At 46.6% G+C, this 25,977-nt stretch overlaps 1 protein-coding gene across 1 annotated transcript; it reads left to right on the plus strand.

The window, feature by feature from the left end:
- The first annotated feature begins 13,508 nt into the window (after positions 1–13,508).
- On the plus strand, positions 13,509–25,739 carry LOC132571173 (zinc finger protein with KRAB and SCAN domains 8-like). Its single transcript, XM_060237861.1, has 6 exons — positions 13,509–14,397; positions 18,547–18,646; positions 19,707–19,789; positions 20,783–20,909; positions 22,844–22,951; positions 24,675–25,739. Exons 1-6 carry the CDS (start codon positions 13,711–13,713, stop codon positions 25,499–25,501), a joined length of 1,932 nt encoding a protein of 643 aa, XP_060093844.1. The 5' UTR covers positions 13,509–13,710; the 3' UTR covers positions 25,502–25,739.
- The last annotated feature ends 238 nt before the right edge of the window (positions 25,740–25,977 follow it).

Consider the following 25,977-nt stretch of genomic DNA (forward strand, 5'->3'; position numbering starts at 1 on the left):
TTTGTTACATCAGTAACACTGTCTAGCCATCTCATCTTTTGCCGTCCCCTTCTTCTTTTGCCTTCTGTCTTTCCCAGCATCAGGGTCTTCTCCAGTGAGTGCACCCTTCTCATTTGATGGCCAAAGTATTTGAGCTTCAGCTTCAGCATCTGACCTTCCAGGGAACAGTCTGGGTTGATTTCCCTTAGGACTGACTGATCTGATCTTCTTGCAGTCCAAGGGACTCTCAAGAGTCTTCTCCAGCACCACATCTCAAAAGCATCTATTCTTATGCACTAGGCCTTCCTTATGGTCCAGCTCTCACAACCATATATTACTACTGGGAATACCATCGCTTTGACTATACGGACTTTTGTTGGCAGCGTGATGTCTCTACTTTTTATTATACTGCCCAGGTTCGCCATAGCTGTCCTCCCAAGGAGCAAACCTCTTTTAATTTCATGGCTACAGTCACCATCTGCAGTGATCTTGGATCCCAGAAATGTGAAGTCTGTCATTACTTCCATATCTTTTCCTTCTATTTGCCAAGGTGTGATGGGGCCAGATGCCATGATCTTAGTTTTTTTGATGTTGAGTTTCAAGCCTACTTTTGTGCTCTCCTCTTTCACCCTCAACAAGAGGTTCTTTAGGTCCTCATTTTCTGCCGTGAGAGTTGTGTCATCTGCATATCTGAGGTTGTTGATGTTTTCCCCGGCAATCTTAATTCCGGCTTGTGCTTCATCCGGGCCAGCATTCCGCATGATGTACTCTGCATATAAATTAAATAAGCAGGGTGACAATATACATCCTTATTGAACTTTTATTATTCTAAACCAATCAGTTGTTCCATATCCCGTTCTGACAGTTGCTTCTTGACCCTTATACAGGTTTCTCAGGAGACATGTGAGGTGCTCTGGTACTCCCGTCTCTTTAAGGACTTGCCACAGTTTGTTGTGATCCACACAATCAATGGCTTTAGCATAGTCAGTGAAGCAGAAATAGACATTTTTCTGATACTCCCTTGCTTTCTTCATAATCCATCGAATGTTGGCAATTTGATCTCTAGTTCCTCTACCTCTCCGAAACCCAGCTTGAACTTCTGGTAGTTCCTGATCTACATACTGCTGAAGCCTAGCTTGTAGGATCTTTAACATGACCTTGCTGGCATGTGAAATGAGTGCAATGGTGCGATAGTTTGAACATTCCTTGGCATTCTTCTTCTTTGGAATTGGAATATAAACCGATCTTTTCCAATCCTGTGACCACTGTTGTGTTTTCCAAATTTGTTGACATAATGTGTACATCACTTTAACAGCATCATCTTTTAGGACTTTGAATACCTCAACTGGGATACCGTCATCTCCACTTGCTTTGTTGCTTTTTAAAGCCCATTTGACTTCACTCTCCAGGATGTCTGTCGCAAGGTCATCGATTTCACTGTCATGGTTGTCCGGAACATTGAGATCCTTCTTGTATAATTCTTCTGTGTATTCTTGCCACCTCTTCCTGATCTCTTCTGCTTCTATTAGGTCTCTACCATTTTTGTCCTTTATCATGGCCATCTTTGCGCGAAATGTTTCCTTGATTTCTCCAATTTTCTTGAAGAGATCTCTTGTCCTTCCCATTCTGTTATTTTCCTCTATTGCTTTGCATTGTTCCTTCAGGAAGGCCTCCTTATCTCTACTTGCTGTTCTCTGGAAATCTGCATTCAGTTGGGTGAATTTTTCCTTTTCACCTTTGCCTTTTGCTTTCCTTCTTTCTTCAGCTATTTGTAAAGCCTCATCAGACAGCCACTTTGCTTTCTTGCATTTCTTTTTCTTTGGGATGGTGCTGATTGCTGCATTCTGTACAACATCACGAACCTCCATCCATAGTTCTTCAGGCACTCTGTCTATCAACTCTAGTTCCCTAAAGCTATTCTTCACCTCCACTGTATATTCATAAGGGATGTGATCAAGGTCAAACCTGAATGGCCTAATGGCTTCCCCAGTTTTCTTCAGTTTAAGTCTGAATTTTGCGATGAGTAGCTCATTATCTGAGCTGCAGTCAGCTCCAGGTCTTGTTTTTGCTGACTGTAAGGAGCTTCTCCATCTTTGACTGCAGAGTATATAATCAATCTGATTTCTGTGTTGCCCATCAGGTGATGTCCATGTGTAGAGTTGCCTTTTAGGTTGTTGGGAGAGGGTGTTTGCTATGACCAGCTTGTTCTCTTGACAAAACTCTGTTAGCCTTTGCCCGACTTCATTTTGTTCTCCAAGGCCAAACTTGTCAGTTGTTCTGGTCACCTTTTGACTTCCTACTTTGGCATTCCAGTCCCCTGTGATGAGGAGGACATCTTTTTTTGGTGTTAATTCTAGAAGGTGTTGTAGATCTTCATAGAACTGGTCCACTTCAGCCTCTTCTGCATCAGTGGTTGGGGCATAAACTTGGATTACTGTGATATTAAATGGTTTACCTTGGATACGGACCATTCTGTCATTTTTTAGATTGTATCCCATTACTGCCTCCCTCACTCTCTTGTTAACTATAAAGGCCACACCATTTCTTCTACAGGACTCTTGGCCACAATAATAGATGTAGTGATCCTCTGAGTTAAATTCACCCATTCCCATCCATTTTAGTTCAGTGATTCCCAAGATGTCGATGTTCAGTCTTGCCATCTCTTGTTTGACCACATCTAGCTTACCTTGATTCATCGATCTTACATTCCACGTTCCAATGCAGTATTGTTCTTTGCAGCATCGGGTTGTTCTTTCACCATCAGACACATCCACAGCTGAGTGTCCTTTCAGCTTTGGCCCAGCTGCTTCACTCTTTCTGTGGTTACTTTCTGTGGGCACCTTCTGACCTGAGGGGCTCATCTTCCAGCGGCATATCTTTTAGCCTTTTGTTACTGTCTGTGGGGTTTTCTTGGCAAGGATACTGGAGTGGTTTGCCATTTCCTTCTCCAGTGGATCACATTTAGTCTGGGTTCTCAGCTGTGGCCTGTCCATTTTGGGTGGCCTGCATGGCACAGCCCACAGCCGCATTGAACCGCGCAAGCCCTCTTGCCACGACAAGGCAGCAATCCATAAGAGGGCAGTAATCATAGTAGGAGGGGTTAAATGTCAGATGTCTAGGTTTCCTTTATGACTACCAGGGCTTTTTTTGTAGCAGGAACTCCTTTGCATATTAGGCCACACACCCTTGATGCAGCCAATCCTCCAAGAGCGTAGCCCCTGTGCTAAGAGCCCTGTAAGCTCTGCATCAGGGGTGTGTGGCCTAATATACAAAGGAGCTCCTGCTACAAAAAATTCCCTGATGACCAGCCTAGCTCTTGCTAAGGTCTTAAAGAGATTGACAAAGCAGTTGAAGTCAGTGTGGTAGAGTGGTTAGAATGCTGGGCTAAGTTTCCCAGCTTTTCAGTGGGTCCTTCTAGCTGTCCTTTTAATAATAATAATAATAATTTTTATTTATACCCCGCCCTCCCCGCCGAAGCAGGCTCAGGGCGGCTTACAGGACATGGTGGGTCACACCATGATGTAACAATAAATACAACATAACCATTAAAATACATTTCTTAAACCAGCCATTAGATTAAAATTTAAATTTTAAATTACAGTATAAATCAATGGTGCTACATTCTTAATATACGTGTAAAAATAGCTTATTGATGCGATGGTTCCATCTTAATATGCCGGCTGGAAAAGGGCGGTTTTGCAAGCCCTACGGAACTGATTAAGGTCCCGCAGGGCCCGCACCTCCTCTGGCAGCTGGTTCCACCATTGGGGTGCTGTTATCGAGAAGGCCCGCTCCCTTGTTACTTTCAGTTTGGCCTCCTTTGGCCCGGGGATTTTCAGTAGATTTTGTGAACTAGATGTCAGTGCTCTCTGGGGAACATATGGAGAGAGACGGTCCCTAAGGTAGGCAGGTCCTCGGCCATATAGGGCTTTAAAGGTAATAACCAGCACCTTGTAATGGACTCGGTATACAATTGGCAGCCAGTGCAGTTCGCACAGCCTAGGCCGCACATGTTCCCACCTAGGTAGACCCACTAGCAGCCTGGCTGCTGCGTTCTGCACTAGCTGGAGTTTCCGAGTTCGGTACAAGGGCAGCCCCATGTAGAGCCCCATTAATAGCAGCTTGACTGGAAGGCCACTGTGTGACACATAGGCTGCGATCACACACACTAAATAATGCACTTTCAATGCACTTTCGAACTGGATTTTGCTAGTCCACACAGTTGAAAAGTGCATAGAAAGTGTATTGAAAGTGCATTATTTAAAGTGTCTGATTGTAGCCAGAGTGTCAGACTGGATTGGCCATTGACTTGATTTAGCATGCCGGAAATATTACAAGAGACAAACTACTGCAGGTATAACATCAAAAATAAATTATTTTATGGTGTAAAGGTAAAGGTAGTCCCCTGTGCAAGCACCAGTCGTTTCCGACTCTGGGGTGACATTGCACCACTACATTCTCATGGCAGGCTTTTTACGGGGTGGTTTGCCATTGCCTTCCCCAGTCATCTACACTTTATCCCCTGCAAGCTGGGTACTCCTTTTACCGACCTCGGAAGGATGGAAGGCTGAGTCAACCTTGAACCAGCTACCTGAACCCAGCTTCCACTGGGATTGAACTCAGGCCGAGAGCTCAGACTGCAGTACCGCAGCTTTACCACTCTGTGCCACATGGCTCAATCGTTATATGGTGTACAAAATAATAAAAGCATAGAATGTCAGGCTGCGTAAAGACTCAGAACCAGCTACATAAGCTGTAATAATTTCTCATACAAAGTTGATGAACATGTCCAGTGACCCAACACAACAAAATCATATTAGGTTGGGCCTCTGGGGCCTTCCTCAGTGGTCAATAATGTGCACTTTTACAGAAACACACATCAAGAAAATAGATTCAGGTGGGTAGCCATGTTGGTCTGAGACAGCAGAACAGTTTGACTCCAGTGGCACCTTTAAGACCAAGGAAGTATAAGCTTTCTGAGTGGGAGCACATTTCATCAGCTACAGTGGAACAAAACCTCCCCAACCACTTCTGGTAGGGGGTGGGGTGGGGATTATTGTCAGGAAGGGGCCTTTGGAGTCAAGATGCATAAGTATTGGGCGATTAGAGCTGAGGTAGGATGTAAGAAAGATCTGTGAATGGCAGCATATTAGCATACAAATACAAGCGTTAACAAACACTTATGGGAACCAGGTTTGAGTTCACTGGCATCTACAAGACAAAGTTTAATTCTGGGTACAAGTGAGAACTGAGAGAGTTGGTATTTACACTAATTCAGATTCATTGAAACAGATTTCCTCAAACATTACATACAGGTAGTGGGGAGGGGTTTAGATGTCAGAGTTGTGCCCATTTATCCTTTAAGAACATTAGAGAAGCCATTGGATCTGGCCAATGGCCCATCCAGTCCAACACTCTGTCACACAGTGGCCAAAAAACCCCAAGTGCTATCAGGAAGTCCACCAGTGGGGCCAGGACACTAGAAGCCCTCCCACTGTGTCCCCCCCCCCCAAGCACCAAGAATACAGAGCATCACTGCCCCAGACAGAGAGTTCCAAAGATAAGCTGTGGCTAATAGCCACTGAGGGACCTCTGCTCCACGTGCTTATCCAATCTGCTCTTGAAGCTGGCTATGCTTGTAGCCGCCACCACCTGTGGCAGTGAATTCCATGTGTTAATCACCCTTGGGGTGAAGAAGTGCTTCCTTTTATCAGTTCTAACCTGACTTCTCAGCAATTTTATTGAATGTCCACGAGTTCTTGAGTATTGCAAGAAAGGGAGAAAAGTACTTCTTTCTCTACCTTCTCTATCGCATGCATAATCTTGTAAACCTCTCTCATGTCACCTCACAGTCAACGTTTCTCCAAGCTAAAGAAACCCAAGCGTTTTAACCTTTCTTCACAGGGAAAGTGTTCCAACCCTTGAATCATTCTAGTTGCCCTTTTCTGCACTTTTTCCAGTGTTATAATATCTTTTCTGAGGTGTGGTGATCAGAATTGTATACAGTATTCCAAATGAGGCCGCACCATCGATTTATTCAGGGGCATTATGATACTGGCTGATTTGGTGAAGGGTTTGAACAGTTTGCCCTATGTAGAGAAGCAAAGGGCATTATTGGTATTTAATGGTATACACAGTGTTTGATGAGCAAATGAATAAGCCTGAGATGGTGTGGTCATTTTTTGAAAAACCATTTTATTTCAAAACAACAAATTACAGCATATTATATACAGTACCTTTTGGGTAAATTATATTTTGTTGTCTCATCCTTCACAAAATCTCAAACAAAATCAAAATGAAACATTAAGTATACGACTTAATGTTTCATTTTGATTTATTAAAGCTAATACCACTTTACAAATACCACAAGATGATGCTGTTAGGTCCCGTGATCGAGCTGTCTGAGTGTTACGTGGCAGCAAAGTTGGCATCTGGGTTTATGGCACGCTCTGGTACCACACACAATAATACAACATCTAACTAGAACATGGACACTGGTACCAGTGTACTTATCAGGGCTTTTTTTTGTAGCAGGAACTCCTTTGCATATGAGGTCACACACCCCTGATGTAGCCAATCCTCCCAGAGCTTACAGTAGGTCCTGTACTAAGAGCCCTGTAAGCTCTTGGAGGATTGGCTACATCAGGGGTGTGTGGCCTCATATGCAAAGGAGTTCCTGCTACACAAAAAGCCCTGGTACGGTAGTTATCTTACATAATGTGTGGTTTGATGCAGACTTTTTTTGGAGTAGGAATCCACAGGAACCCAGTTCTGGCTGGCTTGGTGTGAGGGGGTGTGGCTTAATATGCAAATAAGTACCCAGGGTGTGGCTTAATATGCAAATAAGGGGGTATGGCTTAATATGAAAAGGTCCTGTGTGAACCAATGGTGATGCAAGAGGGTGTGGCCTAATATGCAAATTAGTTCCTGCTGGGCTTTTTCTACAAGCAAAGCCCTGGTTTGATATAAGCTTATAAAGCAGGTCATGGGATCCATTCACATGGTAAAGTGCACTCAAACTAAAGTCCTACTGGGCTCCTGCTCTTTTCTTCTGCTACAGACAGACTAACAGGGCTACCCATCTGGATCTAACTCCGTGGAAGGCCCCACATTCAGCCATGCAGAGTGGAAATCCATCAATCTTGTGGACCAACTTACACAGGTACAACTAGGGTGCGTTCACACGTCACTAAGTGAGGCGTTTTACATCTGGATTTTTGCTATTCTTACACAGTAAAAATCTGGATATAAAACGCATTAGTGTAGTGTGAATGTAACCACAGACACCATCTTTCTCACCAAACATTATACCAAAGGGACTGGGAATGAAAAGGCATCTGAAGAAATAGAATCATAACAGTTGGACGGGACCTCCAGGGTCATCTAGTCCAACCCCCTGCACAATGCAGGAAACTCACAAATACCTCCCCCTAAGTTCGATCCTGGCAGAAGCTCAGTTCAGGTAGCTGGCTCAGGGTTGACTCAGCCTTCCATCTTTTTGAGGTCGGTAAAATGAGTACCCAGCTTGCCGGGGGGAAAGTGTAGATGACTGAGGAAAGCAATGGCAAACCACCCCGTAAAAAGTCTGCCGAGAAGACGTCGTGATGCAATGTCACCCCAGAGTTAGAAACAACTGGTGCTTGCACGGGGGACTACCTTTACCTTTAAATTCACAGGATCCACATTGCTGTCAGATGGCCATCTAGCCTCTGTTTAAAAACCTCCAAGGAAGGAGAGCCCACCACCTCTGGAGGTAGCTCATTCCATTGAGGAACCGCTCTAACGGTCAGGAAGTTCTTCCTAATGCTGAGCTGGAAAATGAGCAGTGTGACTCACGGAAGCTCACACCCTGCCACAAATTTTGTTAAAGTCTGCTGCTTGAAGGGTACTTGGTGTAATTAGTCAACTGATCAAAGCCACCAAGTATTACACTGTCTTTCCGTTTGCAAAAATATAAGGATTGTGTACAATACATAATAAACAATCCAATAATGATAGAGGCTGGTGGTGCTAGGTGTAATACTTGGTGGCTTTGATCAGTTGACAAATTTTGTTAAGTCTTTTAAGCCAAAATAAGGAAAGTGGTTAATTCAGGGCCAATTTGCCCTGACAAACGGAACAGCAAAGGAAAAGGGAGGCTGTTAATTGCTCAGGGCAAGCCCAGTTTTGGAACCACCGCCTCTACCAAATGCCTGCCCCTATTTTGGCCTTTTGCAGTCAGTCTGTTAAAGTTGCATCTGTGTGATTTGCATTCCTTGGGGTTCAGCCCAATATAACCACCCATGCAACAAGGCTGGCTACAAAATTAGACACAACACAATCAGAAAAAAGATATGATAGACCACACATTTAGCAAAACATTGGATTACAAACATGAAAAAATTAGAGGGTAAGATACAACAAATTATATCCCCTTTGCCTTTATAAAAGCTACCTCCCACAGCACTTAATTCCCTTTCAAGAAATGCTGCTCTGGACAATAATGTTTTAGGGTTGCCAATCTCCAGCAGCAGCCTGGAGATCTCCCGGAATTACAACTGATCTCCCAAATACAGAGATTTATTCCCACTGAGGGGGGGATGACAGGTTTGGAGGGTGGACTCTGTGGCATTATCCCCCACTAAGGTCTCACCCCGCCCAAACTCCTCCAACTTCAGGCTTCACTCACAAATCTCCAGGAAAATCCCAAACTGTCATTGGCAACCCTGTCCAATAACACATGATGGCTTTAGAGCAGGGGTGTCAAACGTGGCCCAGGGGCTGAATCAGGCCGCTGAGCAACAGGCTGTCCTGCTTCCTTTTCCCTCTCTCTTGCTTCTTTCTGCATCACAGCTTTCTTTGCAAGGCTTGCTCAATCGCACAGGAGCTACAGAGCAAAACCTCTATTTTCTCCATTGGCTGAAGCTCCTCCCTTGGGGAGGAAGTGGGGGGGGGAGGAATAGCTTGCTTTGCCAGACTCTCTCAATCGCACAGCAGAGCTACAGAGCCAAGCCTCTCTTCCTTCTATTGGCTGAGTCTCCCCCCCCTCCTGGTCCCTTAGGGAAGGAAGGAAAGCTTTCCTGGATCGCATGAGAGGGATACAAAGAAAGCACCTTTAAGACCAACGAATGCTTATGTTTTAAGCATTTTTATGTTTTTTTTTTAAAAATCTTTAATTATGTTTGTGTCCTTTATAAAGTTTATATCTTTGCTGCCTAATCTTAAATAGGTACACACATGGCCCAGCCCAACATAGCCTGGCCCAACAAGGTCTCATGTCAGATCTGGCCTTGAGTCCCTAAGAAGAGGGAGGGATACAAACCTAATGAGATGGATGGATGGATGGATGGATGGATGGATGGATGGATGGATGGATGATATTTGCTCCATTTATATCCTGCCCTTTCCCAGACGGGTTCAGGGTGGATCACATACAGATAAAAAGCAGTCACATATAATAAAACCAATAAATATAATATAACAGCATTACATCAACATTAAATAACTAAGGCGGGCGGGGACATAGTGCAAATTTAGGTGTAATTATTCAGTGGCCCGGATACAGTGGTTCAGATGATAGATCACTGTAGGGGGGGGGTAGTCAATGGTATAAACAAAAGAGTAAAGGATGCCCGCTTGCCTCAACTAAAGGCCTGAGATAGATAGATATAGGTAGATAACAAATGAGTCAACATCCCCTTTAGAGTATTTGGTCATTCCGTAAAAAATTTAATGAAATAAATACCAAATGAGTTCGACACCCCTGCTCATTCTTATGAACATATGAAGCTGCTTCTACTGAATCAGACCCTCTTTGGTTCATCAAAGTCAATATTGTCTACTCAGTCTGGCAGCGGCTCTCCAGGGTCCCAAGCTGAGGTTTTTCACGCCTACTTGGCATGGGTCCTTTTTTTTTTTAGTTAGAGATGCCGGGGATTGAACCTGAGACCTTCTGCTTACCAAGCAGATGCTCTACCACTGAGCCACGGTCCCTCTAAAGTGTTTGCTCATTCTTTATCCAAAAACCGGGTAGGAAAAATCCAGCAAATGAAGACGCAGAGTCCTCCCAGCGGGGTGGAAGAGATCCAAGACGCGCGCCTCTCGGGTTCCAAGCGTGTCGGCTGCTTTCACGTCTGAAACATCGGAAGCGACGCTAAGACAACACGCGTCTCCCCGTCCGGCTCCTCCTCTGGTGATGGCTTCCTCGTGTCAAAAGGGGACCGGAAATAGGGGGGCGTGAGTGACTCTCTTTCCTGTCTCTGGGTCCTCCCAGGGCATCCTCCCCCCACCCCCCCACGCACAGTTTGCAGCCCGATCTTCTCTCCGATGCACGATTTACCGGGAAGTAAACCCCGTTAAAGTCAATGGGACTGGAGGAGGAGAACGGGCGTGCGTAAAAGTTGCAGTTAGCAAAGGACTTCCTTTCCAGAGGATGGCGGAGGCGTTCCACGGGTTAAACTGGAAGGACTGGGAAATTTGAGAAGGGAGGTGGGACTGGAAGGCAAGGAGTTCTCCATCTCTCTCTCCCTCCCCCCCCGGCTCTTCCCTGCTTTGTTGGGAGGGGGGGCATCCTTGCTTGTGAATGGCCGCGGGGCAGAGGTGAGTTTAAAAAGGGGGAGATCTTGGCTAAAGGAAGGCTGTGGGAGGGAGAGCCTGGGAGGGGGGGGGGAGTTGGAAAGGAGAAAAAGGGATCCTTCCGGGGTGGTGTCAATCAAGCCCCCCCCCCTCCCCGCCATCTCCCAGGCTGGATCTTTGATTTTGCCCGCCTCTTAATTTCTTTGATGAAAGTGCCGTCAGTTGCTAAATCTAAATCGGACGGAATGTCTGCATGAACGCACGAGCCCCCATTTCTAGCACGCCTTTCTGGAAAGCAGCGGATCACCCTCTGCACTTGCTCAGGGGCATATTCCAATCGGGTTAGCAAACGCCTGGAGATTTGGTGGTGAAGCCCGGGAGGGCGGAAGAGGCGGGACCTCAGGCGGGGAATCATGCTATAAAATTTACTTCCCAAAGGGGCTACTTTCTCCCAACGGATGACTGTTGTCTGGAGATCAGTTGTTAATTCTGGGAGATCTCCGGGCCCCACCTGGAGGTTGGCAACCATACTTTACAGCTTTCTGGATTCCAGGATTCTGCCCTAGTGTGATGGCAAGGGTCCGTGGTGCACAGTGAAACCATGGACCTCTTGGCTTTTCCATTTGGAAACAAAGAGGATCATTGCAGAGTGTTTGATGCTTGGGGGTGGGGGGCAATCTGCCTTGGCTCCGAGGCAGGGCCACTCCTAGACTGTCTGGCACCCTGGGCAAGGCTGACTCCTGCCCCCCCCCCCGGAAACGTCACCAAGTCACATGGGGGCACCCTAGGCAATCGCCTAGTTCAGGGATCTTGAACTCCTTTGTTATGAGGGCCAGATATGATATAAATGAGACCTTGTTGGGCCGGGCAGGACCATGTGTGTACCTATTTAAGATTAGGTCGCAGGGATATACACTTTTTAAAGGACACAGACAAACACGACTAAAGATTAAAAACCCTTAAAATAAAATATGCGTAAAACATTAGCACTTGTTGGTCTCAAAGGTGCTTTCTTTGTATTTTTCCTGTGGGATCCAGGGAACTGAGCAAAGAAAGCTCTGGCTTTTTTCCTCCTTCCCCAGGGGACCGGGACGGGGAGGCTCACCAACCAATGGAGAAAATAGAGGTTTTGCTCTGTAGCTTCCGTGTGACTGAGCAAGCCTTGTAAAGCAAGCTGAGATGCAGAAGGAAGCAAGAAAGGGGAAGAAGGAAGCAGACAAGAGCCAGTTGCTCGGGGGCCTGATAGGAGCCCTCCGAGGGCCTGATTTGGCCCCTGGGCCACATGCTTGACACCCCTGGCCTAGTTTACCTAGTGGCAGCGCTGGCCCTGCCCCCAGATAGCGTGGGGAGGGGGGAGGGAAGAAAGGAAAGCTGGGTTCTGAATCAGTACAATAGCTGCCATGTATTACCTTGCCTATGTAACGGGCACCAGGAATGCACGAGTTCAGCGCATGAAGCTTTTCTGAGTTTTTCTCACCTGAAGGTAGGCATGGTAGTTAGGTTGCAGCCAGCTTATCTATATATTGTAAAAATATAGCATGCTTCATGAATTTGCGTGAAGTGCAAGGGTGAAACTCAAATTCATGATGCAGCCAACTTATGGCAGCCCCATAGGGTGTTCAAGGCTAGGGACAAACGGGTGGCTTGCCATTGCTTGCCTCTGTCTAAATCCCAGACGCTTCAGCCTTTGTGTGGACAGACGTTCTCACATTTCTTTGGTTTTAAACAATTTTATTAATAACATACGGTTACAATATTTAATTTATGTCCTTACTATCTCTAACCCATATGATATTTTCAACCCCCCCCTCCCTCCATTACTAGACTTCCGCTGAAGTTATATACTTAAGTTCAATTAAAAAGGCACCCCTAACCAATCAAAAATCAATGTCTTTTCTCCCATTCACATTAAAAAATTGTCCAATGTCTTTTTACATTCCACTCTTGCTCTATGTATTCTCTAAATTTCTTCCACTGCTTTTTAAACAGATCCAAATCATAGTCTCTTAAAGTTCCTGTTAGCTTGCCCATCTCACTCCACGATAAAACTTTCACAATCCAGTCCCATTTCTCTGGTGTTTTTTCTTGCTTCCACAACTGTGCATACAATGTCCTAGCCCGTTCTCACATTTCTAGGAATTTTGTTCTGCCTATCATGTATCCAAGGGAGGGCAGTGGCTAGAGGCATCAAATTGGCACGGACACCATGTGAAAGGAGGCAACATGTACAGCTTGGCTCTTTGGTTGCCTCATAGGCCGCCCAGCTCCAAATGGGCCGCAGAGACATTGCACAACTTTTTACCTATTTAGCAATGGTATACTTAAGATTACAAGGTTGGGGCTGATGTGTTTGAAGGTATAGGGTAGGGTTTTATTTGATGGACTGTCTCCTTCCATAGAAGAGCCCCGTGGCACAGAGTGTTAAAGCTGCAGTACTTCAGTCCTAAGCTCTGCTCACGAGCTGAGTTCGATCCCCAGTGGAAGCTGGGTTTTCAGGTAGCCAGCTCGAGGTTGACTCAGCCTTCCATCTTTCCGAGGTTGGTAAAATGAGTCCCCAGCTTGTTGGGGGGAAAGCATAGATGACTGGGGAAGGCAACGGCAAATCACCCCCTAAAAAGTCTGCCGTGAAAACATTGTGAAAACAACATCACCCCAGAGTCGGAAACGACTGGTGCTTGCACAGAGGACCTTTCCTTTCCTTTCCTGCGTGTTTGACATCCCTGGCTTAGAGAATTCTGTAGGTTTGGGTGTGCACAGGAATTTTCGCATTGTTCCCCCACCTCAGTTCCTTGTGGAGCTGGAGCCTGTTGTTGTATATAATATTATATTTAAAAATAATTAGATATGGAGTACATCAGCTTTCAACATGTTTTTTTTAAAATGCTAATTTTTTCTGTCAGCTTTTTATTGCTGCTCAAGGATGAGGCCTTCCATGGTTTTTTCCCCCATGTTCTCTGTCTTTCGCTTTCTGATAGGAAGCAATCCTGCTTGCTGTTCGGAAATACTGGCAGGTGATGCTCTCTGTGAAGGACCTGTCAAGACGCATGTACTAAGAAGATGCTTTAGGAATGGCTTGTTGACTTTCCATAGCAGCAGACAGAGGCCTAGTGAAGGTTCAGACGGTGAACTGGGAGGTTGCTCCTTTGCCAACTGGAAGGGAAGGGGCCAGGACTGAACATGGAGGAAACCACAGGGGACGTTCCCCATATTGTCAAGGAGACGTGCTTGAAGGAACTCCCAGGACAGACGGCCTCTCAAAAAGGTGAACAGCAACCGGATGAGGGATTGCCACAGCAGCGGGCAGCCCAGTGTCAAGAGTTCCTAAAAGTTCTGGATTCCCATTGTTTAGGATGGGGAAACCCACAGCTGATAAAACGTGGACCTTGGGAGGATGCCAAGGCCTTCCTGGCCTCCTTCGAGCAAGTGGCTGAGGCCTGCCAGTGGCCCAGGGAAGAGTGGGCGGCCCGGCTCCTGCCAGCCCTGAGCGGAGAAGCCCAGAAAGCCTTTAGCAGCCTGCAGGCCAGAGACAGGAAGGATTATGGGAAGGTAAAGGCAGCCATCTTGCATGGAGAAGCCAACCGCATGGAAACCCTGCGCCGGCACTTCCGGCAGTTCCGATACCGGGAAGTGGAAGATCCACGGCGAATTTACGGGCAGCTGCGGGAGCTTTGCCATCGGTGGCTGAGGCCGGAGAGGCACTCGAAGGAGCAGATCCTGGAGCTGCTGATCCTGGAGCAGTTCCTGGCCATTTTGCCCCAGGAATTCCAAAGCAGGGTCAGAACGCGGGACTTGGAGACTGGTACGCCAACAGTGGCAGAGGAGTTCCTGATGAACCCTCAAGAGGCCAAGGACTGGGAATGGCAGGTAAGATTTGAAAGGTATCAATGTCGGGGTTTGCATTTTGAGGCTGATTCGGTGGGCCTAGATTTTGCCATAGATTCACCGATATTAATACAAAACCCATTTAATCAAGAATGACCTGAAACCCAAGCCTCTTTCCTACCCTAGTAACTCCTTGGGTTACAATCTGTCCCACTTCTCCCTTTCTTCAGTTTGTTACACTGACTGATTTCCCAGCCTGCCCTCACTGGTCCCATGCAGGTGCAGTTTTCTCTGCCTCCTCAACATGCATCCAACCCGTGTAGGGCTCATGTGTCCCTCCTTCTAGGACCGGTTCTGCCACTAGTCTAGGGTGCCAGCCTTCTGGGAGCACCGAATTGGGTGTCCCGCATGTGACCCAGTGACTATCAGCGCGGGGTGGGGGGAGGGTGGCAGCCTTGCCAGACAGTCAAGGGCCAGCCCTGCCTTCCTCCCATATCTCCTGTACAAATTCTCCCCTGTCTGGGAGCTATTTTTGAGGCAGATCTTTTGTTCCCCTGAGCCTGCTTGCAGGGGACGGTGGGATATAGTGGAATGAATGAATGAATGAATGAATGAATGAATGAATGAATGAATGAATGAAATGTCTGCATCTGCCTTGAGTCTACAAGAAAACGGTGAGTTGTAAATGTGGTAGATAACGCTGACCTCTGGGAGAGGCCAGTCAGCAAATTCTGATCTGAGCAAACCACAGTTAGTCATCAGTTCTGGTCTGAGCAAACCTTGGTTAGTAATCAGTTCTGATCGGAGCGAACCACAGTTAGTCATTCGGTCTGTGTGGATGTAATGCTACACCATAGTTAGCTTCTGTGGGGGGAATTAGTGTGAGCAGATGAGATGGGGAAGGAAGGCATCAACTTTGCGGGGCTTTTCGCAACCTCTTCATGTTTTGTCTGTCAGATTTGTGTTCTGTCCTTCTTCCAAGGACTGAACTACCAACATGATTCCTTCATTTATCCTCACAACAACTACCCTGTTGTTATCCAGAAAGGCAGTCTCCTAATTAGTTGGAAGAATTAGCTTTAAGGAGACAGAGTGAGAGGAGGAACTGGGATTTTCCACTTATGTTTACGAGGATTTTTCCCTCAGGAGGACTCTCAAATAAACCAGGCAGATGTTCAGCTGGAAAGGTTTTTGTTGGGAAAAAAAAAGATTGACAGAAATGCGTACACACACACACTGAAAGCACATAAAAGAGCTAACTAAGAGGAGATCAGGAAGGAAAGCAGGAAAGCTTTTTGGGGGAATGCTGATAGTTACCAATCTTGAAAATGTCTGTGGAAACAGTAAGTATGACAACAAAATGGCCAGCATTTTGTTCTGTGTGGGAGAGAAAAAGAAACCCACAAAGTGGAGCAAAGTATGTGGCTGCACAATACACACACACACAATGTTGGGGCAGCAGGCTGCTCCAGATATAGGGGAAAACATATCCTGGAGCAGGTTGACATATTTGCCAGAAAAACAATAACTTAAAAGGTTTTCCCTGAGGTGAACAATGATGAGGGACAGTGTTCCCTCTAAGATGAGTTAGTGTGAGCTAGCTCACAGATTTTTAGCCACCAGCTCACACATTTTTGTCTTAGCTCAGAAAGGATGACCCCAGAGCACACTAATTTATGGAATAGCTCGCAACTTTAATGCCAGTAGCTCACAAAGTAGAATTTTTGCTCACGGGACTCTGCAACTTAAAGGGAACATTGATGAGGGAGAGGTTTGATGACCGCACATGTACCTGGCAGGAAGGGCTAATGGGTTAGGTAAATAGAATTAAGCATTGCTAAATTAAGGTAATTTAATTTAATTAAGATAAAATAAGAGCCCCGTGGCGCAGAGTGGTAAAGCTGCAGTACTGCATTCGGAGCCCTCTGCTCATGACCTGAGTTTGATGCCAGCGAAAGCTGGTTCAGGTAGCCAGCTCAAGGCTGACTCAGCCTTCTCTCCTTCCAAGGTCGGTAAAATGAGTCCCCAGCTTGCAGGGGGGGAAGTGCAGATGACTGGGGAAGGCAATGGCAAACCACCCCGTAAAAAGTCTTCCATGAAAACGTTGTGAAAGCAATGTCACCCCAGAGTCGAAAACGACTGGTGCTTGCACAGGGGGCTACTTTTACCTTTTTTAAAACCTTTTTTAAATTAAGGTAAGTGGGTCTAGGGAAGTAAGGGAAGTTGGTGGGATTAGTCCAATTGGGAGACGGACCCATTGTCCTAGGTAATGATCATTGCTACGTTCAATGGCAGTGAGTTCCACTCATTAAATCATGTGTTACGTGAGGAGCTGCTTTCTTTTGTATGCCCTGGATCTACAGCCCATCAACTAATTTGGAGGACGGTGATGGCAAGCGTCATCCAGTCACATCTGATTTATGGCAACCCCGTAGGGTTTCTAAGGCAAGCGCTGTTCAGAGGTGGTTTGCCATTGCCTGCCTCTGCGTAGCAACCCTGGACTTGCTTGGCAGTCTATCCGGGGCTAACCCTGCTTAGCTTCTGAGATGAGGGTAGCCTGGTGCCTTAAATTCTTCCGTTATGGGAGAAAGAATTCTCAAAACATTATTCTCCTCATTAATAATCTATTAATTATTAATCCTCATATTAATCTGAACTGATTATGTTCCCCAAAGAGCTTCACACTCAGCGGAACAACCCCAGCCCGAGAGACACAAGCCCAGCCTCAAACTGAGCCAGAGCGTTCTTGGCTCTGGCTCCGGCCTGGTGGAACGCGCTTAGGGTTGCCAAATCCAATTCAAGAAATATCTGGGGACTTTGGGGGTGGAGCCAGGAGACTTTGGGGGCGGAGCCAGGAACAAGGGTGTGACAAGCAGAATTGAAGTCCGGAGGGAGTTCTGGCCATCACATTTAAAGGGACCGCACACCTTTTCAATGCCTTCCTTCCATAGGAAATAATGAAGGATAGGGGTACCTTCTTTTGGGGCACATAGAATTGGACCCCCTGGTCCAATCTTTTTGAAACTTGGAGGGCATTTTGGAGAGAGGCACCAGATGCTATGCTGTGAATTTGGGGCCTCTACCTCAAACAACAGCCCCCCCCCAGAGCCCCAGATACCCATGGACCCATTCTCCATTATTTCCTATGGGAATACTTCTCCATAGGGAATAATGGAGTGCCCAGCAGACATTCCCCTCCCCTTCCCCCGCTTTCTGATGACCCTGAAGCAGGGGGGAGGAGCCCTCCAAACCGGAGGATCCCCTGCCTCCACCTGGGATTGGCAACCCTAAACATGCTCCCATTACAGTTCTTTAGGGCCTATAAAATGGAGCTGCTCCACCGGGCCTTGGGTTGAGGCACTCACTTCCTCACCATATCTGGCCTCCCCTACCCTACCAGCCCCCCTCATCCAGCTATGTGAACTGGCATGCCGACCAATGTTCCCTTTAAGCTGCAGTGTCTTGTGAGCAAAAATTCTCCTTTGTGAGCTACTGGTATTAAAGCTGTGAGCTACTGCATAAATTAGTGTGCTCTGGGGCCATTTTTCTTGAGCTAATACGTGTGACCTGGAGGCTAAAAATCTGTGAGCTAGCTCACGCTAACTCAGCTTAGAGGGAACACTGATGCCAACTTATATTATTGGATAGGGGCTAGGCCCAGTTATTACCTCAGTGGCTCTCGTGGTGCCACAGTTATGCTCCTGTGGCCTATTTGATACCATCTCTCCATCTCGCAGTTTGAATTGGGTTTTAGATTCTTCTTTGAATTGTATTGATCCTTATATGTTTTATTGCTAAGTTGTACTCCACTCTGAGCCTTCTTGTGAGGAGAAGGCAGGCTAAAAGTCACATACACATACATACATAAAAATAAAAGACTCCAAATGACTCATAGGGGTGATTTCCTAAACTTTGAGTGCTTTGAGTACCTTTTCCTGCACCTTTCCCCGCTCGACAGTGTTCTTTTTGAGATGGGGTGACCAGAAGGATAGGTTGGATTCCAGATACTTTCCAGCCACACAGCCTCTGGACCTAAGGCTGTGGCATGCTGTGGTTGGATGTGAAGGACGCTGTTCCTAGACTGCCTTTCAGTCATAGCCAGCGTCTTCAAATGTGCCCAGAAAAACAGAGTCTGAAGGATCAACACTAGGGGCCTCTTTCTACCGAATCACATAAGTGTCGCTCTTTCAGGTTCCGTTGGAGGAGGTGAGGCCAGAAGTGGAGAGAGCTCTTCAGAGACAGAGCTACATGGAGGCCAAAGAGAAAGCAGATGAGGATCTCTGTTTGCTGGGTGAGTGTTTATTCATTTAATATAGTAATTCCCTCCCCCCAAAAACCTGGAGGAATCCCAAACTTCTTTCATATTTAGACCAGGCGTCCCCAACATGGTGCCCGCCAGTACCTTTCCTGGTACCCACCAAATGTTTTTAGAAAATTGGCATGGCTAGGTGGGTCTTCTGATTGGCTATTGGAGCTTTTAAAATATTCTGCCTCAGCGGCAGCTGCCACCACATCACAAAGATATTCATTGTGTTATGGGAGGTAAACTGTAGTAGCCACTGTATGGCTGGCTCTGCCTGCTGTGGCAGCCATTTTGTGGAAGCCATTTTGTGGCGGTGCCCACCACGCTATGTCAGAATTCCAAAGGTGCCTCCAGGCTCAAGAAGGGTGTGGATCACTGACTGAGCAAACTAGCTGGAGAGATTGCAGAGGGTTGTGCTGTTGTGAAATTATGTGGCAGTTTTCTCCCCAGACCCAAACTTCCTCCTTCAGGACAGAGCCCACCAGCTTCCCCATCTTCCTAGGGTATATTTATCTATTTACAAAATGTATATCCTGCCCTTCTGCCCTCATAGGGCTCCCAGGCAGCTAACAATTTAACACATGTATGATAAAATCACATTTTAAAACAAGTAAAATCAACCCACCTCACAAATACCCATCATGAAAACAAAAACAGCCCAGACTTGGATTGTACTTGGATGAGAGACCTCCTTGGTAGACTAGCTGTCGAGGACAGGGACAGACAATAGGAGGCCACCTCTCTGAACGTCCCTTGCCTCCTAGCCCCACTAGGGGTCACCAAAAGTCATCCATGACTTCCAGGCACACACATGCATGTACACACACATGCACACAAAATAGCAAAAACCAAAATACCAAAAATGCATTGAAGACACTCGGTGTCCAGCTGGCAGGGAGGAAATGTTACTGGAAATCTCTGAGTGTTAAAACAATATTTTGCATTTGTGGAACAAGGGATGGTGGAGATAGCGGCTTAACTTTAGGCAGTGAAGAAATGGCATGAATCGCTTTTCCTGAAATATCCTGCTATTTTCTGTCTCTTGCAGCCAGCAAAATAATGTCCACGAGTCATCCTAGCCCAGTGCTGCCTCCCGAAGACCAAGATTTGGCTGAAGGTGGGCTGGGTGAGGTATGTGGATAGTGCCAGGGTTTAATCTGTCTATCTGCTAGGTTTTTATCATGCCCTTCAAACCACAGGATAAAAGAGTCAGTTTGGTGTAGTGGTTAAGTGTGCGGACTCTTATCTGAGAGAACCAGGTTTGATTCCCCACTCCTCCACTTGCAGCTGCTGGAATGGCCTTGGGTCAGCCATAGCTCTCACAGAGTTGTCCTTGAAAGGGCAGCTTCTCTCAGAGCTCTCTCAGCCCCACCCACCTCGCAGGGTATCTGTTGATATAAGAGGTTGTAAGCCACTCTTCCTATTCAGAGAGAAGGATGGGATATAAATCTGCAGTCTTCTTCTTCTTCTACATTCCTTTTATCCTCATAGCAACCCTGCGAGGTAGGTGGGGCTGACAGGCCCAAGTTCGACCAGTGAGTTCCATGCCTCAGCAAACATCTGAATCCAAGTCTCACCGTTTTTTCCCCTGACAATTACTACACCTCATTTCTTCTCCCACTCTGATAGGTTATGTAGCTCCTGGAGTCTTTTAAAAACACAGCAACAAATATGGTTGCCAGCCTCCAGGTGGGGCCTGATGATCTTCAGGAATTACAGCTGATCTCCAGACCAAAAGGATTGGTTCCCATGGCTACTGTGGAGGATGGACTCTTTGGCCCATCTGTGGATATCTCTGAGGCCCCTCTTCTTCCCAAACTTGATTCTCTTCAAGCTCTCCTCCCAAATCTCCAGGAATTTTCCACCCCAACATTGGCAACCTTAGTGATAAAGAAGAGAGTGAGAGCTTGTCAGATTTTCTAGCAAAAATTGAAATCTGCCATTAACCATGATATAGCGCGAGGGCAAAGTGACGTCACTCGATTGCTTGATGTGTCTCTGGTGAAAACTCTGCCTGCTTGGCTCTGAGAGAGAGAGATGGAAACCAGTTTCAGCGAGACGTACTTGTGGTATTTTAAAACAGGCGGCAGTGGGGGCTGAATAAGAGATGCTTTCCTGTTTCAGGAGACTGCAAATCTGAATGAGGTGATGGTGTCTTTGGAGAACGCCGACTGGGCCATGGTGAACTCCAGTCAAGGAACCATGCACTGGGAAGTCATGCAAGAGAACTCTGAAGACATCAGCTCTTTAGGTTGGTATTTATCCCCTCCTTTGTGATTAGGAAGCAGAAAAATGAGAAAGGTGGGGGCGAGGCTCAGCAAAAAAAAGTTAACAAGAGTTGGATGGGATCACCAGGCTTATCTAGTCCAGGGGTGTCAAACATGCGTTCAGGGGGCGGAATCAGACCCCTGGAGGACTCCTATCAGGCCCCCAAGCAACTGACTGTCATCTGCTTCCTTCTCCCCCTCTCTTGCTTCCTTCTGCATCACAGCTTGCTTTGCAAGGCTTCCTCAATTGCACAGGAGCTTCAGAGCAAAGTCTCTATTTTCTCCATTGGCTGAGGCTCCTCCTTTGGGGAGGAAGGGGGGGAGGAGAGCTTGCTTTGCCAGGCTCTCTCAATCACACGGCAGAGCTACTGAGCCAAGCCTCTTTTCCTTCTATTGGCTGATGCTCTTCTCCCTCCTAGTCCCCTGGGAAAGGAAGGAAAGAGCCAGAGCTACCTTTGCCCAGTTCCCTGGATTGCATGGGAGAGATACAAAGAAATACCTTTAAGACCAAAGAGTGCTAATGTTTTAAGCATGTTTTTAAACATTTTTTAAAAAATCTTTAATTGTGTTTGTCTGTGTCCTTTATAAAGCTTATAACTCTGCTACCTGGCATTACATTTTATGACACGCATGGCCCAGCCCAACAAGGTCTCATTTATGTCAAATGTGGCCCTCGTAACAAATGAGTTTGACATCTCTCCCTGATCTAGTCCAACCCTCTGCCAACTCAGGAATTCTAACTAAAATTTCATGCTCTCTATTGCTCACTGCTTGTGCCAAAGGAGGCAGATAGTTCCCTTTTTAGGTTTTCCTATCATCAGTAAGAACAACTGGCAGCTGAAACAAAGAACACTTGAATCAGGGTCATAAGGACATAAGAGAAGCCATATTGGATCAGGCCAATGGCCCATCCAGTCCAACACTCTGTGTCACATAAGGACATAAGAGAAGCCATGTTGGATCAGGCCTAATGGCCCATCCAGTCCAACACTCTGTGTCACATAAGGACATAAGAGAAGCCATGTTGGATCAGGCCAGTGGCCCATCCAGTCCAACACTCTGTGTCACATAAGGACATAAGAGAAGCCATGTTGGATCAGGCCAATGGCCCATCCAGTCCAACACTGTGTCACAGTGGCCAAAAAAACCCCAGGTGCCATCAGGAGGTCCACCAGTGGGGCCAGGACACTAGGAGCTCTCCCACTGTGCCCCCCACAAGCACCAAGAGTACAGAGCATCACTGCCCCAGACAGAGTTCCAAAGATTCGCTGTGGCTAATAGCCACTGATGGACCTCTGCTCCAATACTCACTCCCTCTAAGTCAATACACCCTCTAAGCTGTGGAGTCTTGTGAGCAAAAATATTACTTCCTGAGCCACTGGCGTGAAAGTTGTGAGCTACTGTATCAATTAGTTTGTTCTGGGGCCATTTTTCCTGAGCGACGACAAAAAGGTGTGAGCCAGCGGCTAAAAAACTGTGCGCCTGCTCACACTGACTTGGCTTAGAGGGAACACTTATCAGGGCCTGTACCTTTCCACAGTGCTGTGGAAATTCAATCAGGTGACTGAATTTGCTCATTTACGGGAGCCATTTGGGGCTCTTGCGTTTTGCCTGAGCAGGGACAATTTCATATGCTCCAAAGTGATGGAAAGGAAAATATTAACGCCATCCTTTACTTCTACTTTTTAAAGAACTTCTATTCCTAACCTTCTGGATCATTAGATAAAGAATGCCCTTTCAATGAAGTTTTGTAGTCTGTGTATATATATTTCAAGTCATTCAGGAATTTAGCTCTCCCCACCACCACCCCCCACACATGGTTAGGCCGGACATCATATATATTCTCCGTCACTGCCAGCAATGTGTTCCCTCAGTGCCACTTCCTCTCTGATTTCCTGTTTCTCTCTCCATCCCAAAGGAGGATTTGTGATTCCCAAACCGGACGCCCTTTCCCAGATGGAACAAGGAGAAATGGTCTTTGTCCAGGACTCGGAGGAGGGAGAAGCGTTCCCAGAAAGCCTCTCAGGTGAGGGAGTGTCCTGAGGGGTGTTTGGGGCAGGGGCAGGGAGAGAGACAGCTGACCTCGGAGACCAGTCTGTCTGTGTGGAGACAGCTCTGTTTCTCCCATGTTTCCAAGCTCTGTTTCTTTCTCTGTTGTGTCACTCGTGGGGTGTGTTTGTATGTGTTAATTGGAAAGTTAATAATAATAATAATAATTAGTTTATTTATATTCCACCCATTCCCCCATTTGGGGGTTCAGAGCAGAGTAGGACATAAATAGTAATAAAATCACAATCATAATAAAACCGGAAAGACATCTTGAAGGTTTCTTGATTTCCCCTCTCCTCCACATGCCGCTGCTGTTGTGACCTTCGGTCAGTCACAGGTTCTCTCAAGAGCAGTTCTCTCATAGCTCTGTCAGTCCCACCCACCTCATGGAGTGTCTGTTGTGGGAAGGGGAAGGAGATTGTAAGCTGCTCTGAGACTATTGTGTGAAGGGCGGGGTATAAATCCGATATCATCTTCTTCTTCTAAAGTATCTTTATTGAAAAAAAATCAGACAATACATGGAAGGGCATGAGCAAGAAGATTAAAAAATCCATCAAAACAAGATACAGCAGACAGGATTACCAAAACCCACAATTTGTCTCGTTCTTTTGGAATTTCGTCTTGTACAGTCAAATATTCCACTATAGGGAACCAAACTGTTTCGAAATTGAATGTGGGAGTATGAGATTCTAGAGAGAGGCTGTCAGTGATCTTAGCCATAACATATAGGCTCCATAGCTTTTTGTAACATAACTTGATTGGGCTTGATTGGCTTTTCCACGGTGTGGCTATTACACTTTTCGCAGCATATAGGAGAATGGAAACAGTTTCTTGTACAACCTTTGGAGACGTTTAATCAATCCAGCCGTTCAAAAAATATGTTCAGGTGGAAGCTGGATATTAATACCTGTTATCAGAAAAGTCCTGTGGTGCAGAGTGATGAAGCTGCAGTATTGCAGTCCAAGTTCTGTTCACGACCGGAGTTCGATCCTGGCAGAAGCTGGGTTCAGGTAGCCAACTTGAGGTTGACTCAGCCTTCCATCCTTCTGAGGTTGGTAAAATGAGTATCCAGCTTGCTGGGGGGGGGAAGTGTAGATGACTGGGGAAGGCAATGGCAAACCACCCCGTAAAAAGTCTGCCGTGAAAAAGTCATGATGCGATGTCACCCCAGAGTCAGAAATGACTGGTGCTTGCACAGGGGACTACCTTTACCTTTAGAAGAAGAAGTAGACTGCAGATTTATACCCCACCCTTCTCTCTGAATTAGAGACTCAGAGCGGCTTGCAATCTCCTATATCTTCTCCCCCCACAGCAGACACCCTGTGAGGTGGGTGGGGCTGAGAGGGCTCTCACAGCAGCTGCCCTTTCAAGGACAACTCCTACAAGAGCTATGGCTGACCCAAGACCATTCCAGCAGGTGCAAGAGGAGGAGAGGGGAATCAAACCTGGTTCTCCCAGATAAGAGTCTGCACACTTAACCACTACACCAAACTGGTTTATGCAGTGTATGTGTTGTAAAATATCTAGCCAGAAAGGCTGTATCAGTGGGCACTCTAGCCGTAACAAGTTTATTATGGTCTCTGGCACACAAAAGCTTTGACCACAGTCAGTTTGTTTGTTGTTGAGATGCTTCAAGGCTTTTCTGTTGGTTTGGGCTGCTGTGGACCCCTCTGGAATATGTTTGTTCTTCCTCCCCTCAGGTGATGAGGATCCAAGTGCGATCAAAGAGGAATATTCCCCGCAAGAAAACAGTGAGCCAGAGGAACTATACAGCATGTCGCTGGAGATATCCCAGGGAAAGGCTTCTCTGGTGGCTGAGATCCACGAGTCAGGATGCGACTCTGACAGAAGGAAGGGGTGGAACGAATCCGTGGAGGGCCCAATGGCAATGAAGGAAGCCGTGAGGCACTCCAGAGCAAATAAGTTTTTGCTCTCCAAGACCAGCAAGTGGTATCGCTGCAAATCGGGACATGTCTCCAATCAGATGATTCCTGCCGGAGCATCCCTTCACGAGTGCCTTGTCTGTGGGAAGCGCTTCCAGAAAAAGAATTACCTGGCCAAACACCAGAGGATCCATGTCAGGCCGAAATTGTTCCAGTGCTCCGAGTGCGGGGAGAGCTTCAATTGGAGAGAAGGGTTTATACGGCACAGAGGGACGCACACCGGCGAGAAGCCGCACGAATGCGCCCAGTGCGGGAAATGCTTCAGCCAGAGGGAAAGCCTGATCAGGCACGAGAAGATCCATACAGGGAAAAAGCCCTTCGAATGCCCCGAGTGCGGGAAGAACTTCTGTCGGAGGGATTCGCTGGTTCGGCATCAGAAGATCCATACGGGGGAGAAGCCATATGAGTGCCCCGAGTGTGGGAAAAGCTTTAACCAGCGAGAAGTACTGATCCGGCATCAGAGAATCCACACAGGGGAAAAGCCATACGAGTGCCAGCAATGTGGGGAAAGCTTCACTCAAAGAGCCATATTGAACAGACATGAAAAAATCCATCTGGAAGAAAGAGACCTTTTAATACTCTGAGAGTAAGCCCTTCTGTCTACCACCCTCTCCTTTTGGTGGAGGAGACACTACCCTTGGTGTGTTATTAGCGTGTTTTACTGAAAGAGTTAATACTTTTTTTTTTTTGTCAACCCAAACTAGGCCCAGATTGCCCTGTGAGCATCAATGGCAGACCTTTGGGATCCACAGATGAAGGGCTAGGTTGTATACCTTTTCCCAGGTTGGGAGGAGTCAGTGTTTAAGTGACTGAGGCAGAGGGAAAGTAAGCGGGCCTTTAATATAATCCAAGGGTGGCCAAACTGTGGCTGAGGAGTCCCCTGTGGCTCTTTCATACATGTTGTGTGGCTCTCAAAGTGCTCACCACCCCATCAGCCAGCTTGCAGAAGGCATTTGTCTCTTTAAATCACTTCTCCAAGCCAGCCAGCAGCTTGGAGAATGTTTAAAAATAAAGTTGCTTTATTTCCACTTCTCCCTCCCCATCTATTCTTCCTTCCTTC

The sequence above is a fragment of the Heteronotia binoei genome, chromosome 5 (genome assembly GCF_032191835.1).
Source record: "Heteronotia binoei isolate CCM8104 ecotype False Entrance Well chromosome 5, APGP_CSIRO_Hbin_v1, whole genome shotgun sequence".
NCBI classification, from domain to species: Eukaryota; Metazoa; Chordata; class Lepidosauria; order Squamata; family Gekkonidae; genus Heteronotia; species Heteronotia binoei.

What these genes read in the sequence shown, in the direction of transcription:
- LOC132571173 (XM_060237861.1), top strand. Translation starts at nt 13,711, where the DNA reads ATGGAGGAAACCACAGGGGACGTTCCCCATATTGTCAAGGAGACGTGC. An exon ending in CTGAAGGTGGGCTGGGTGAG is followed by an intron (nt 19,790 to 20,782) that starts GTATGTGGATAG and finishes TTCCTGTTTCAG; the next exon opens with GAGACTGCAAATCTGAATGA. An exon ending in GTTCCCAGAAAGCCTCTCAG is followed by an intron (nt 22,952 to 24,674) that starts GTGAGGGAGTGT and finishes TCCTCCCCTCAG; the next exon opens with GTGATGAGGATCCAAGTGCG.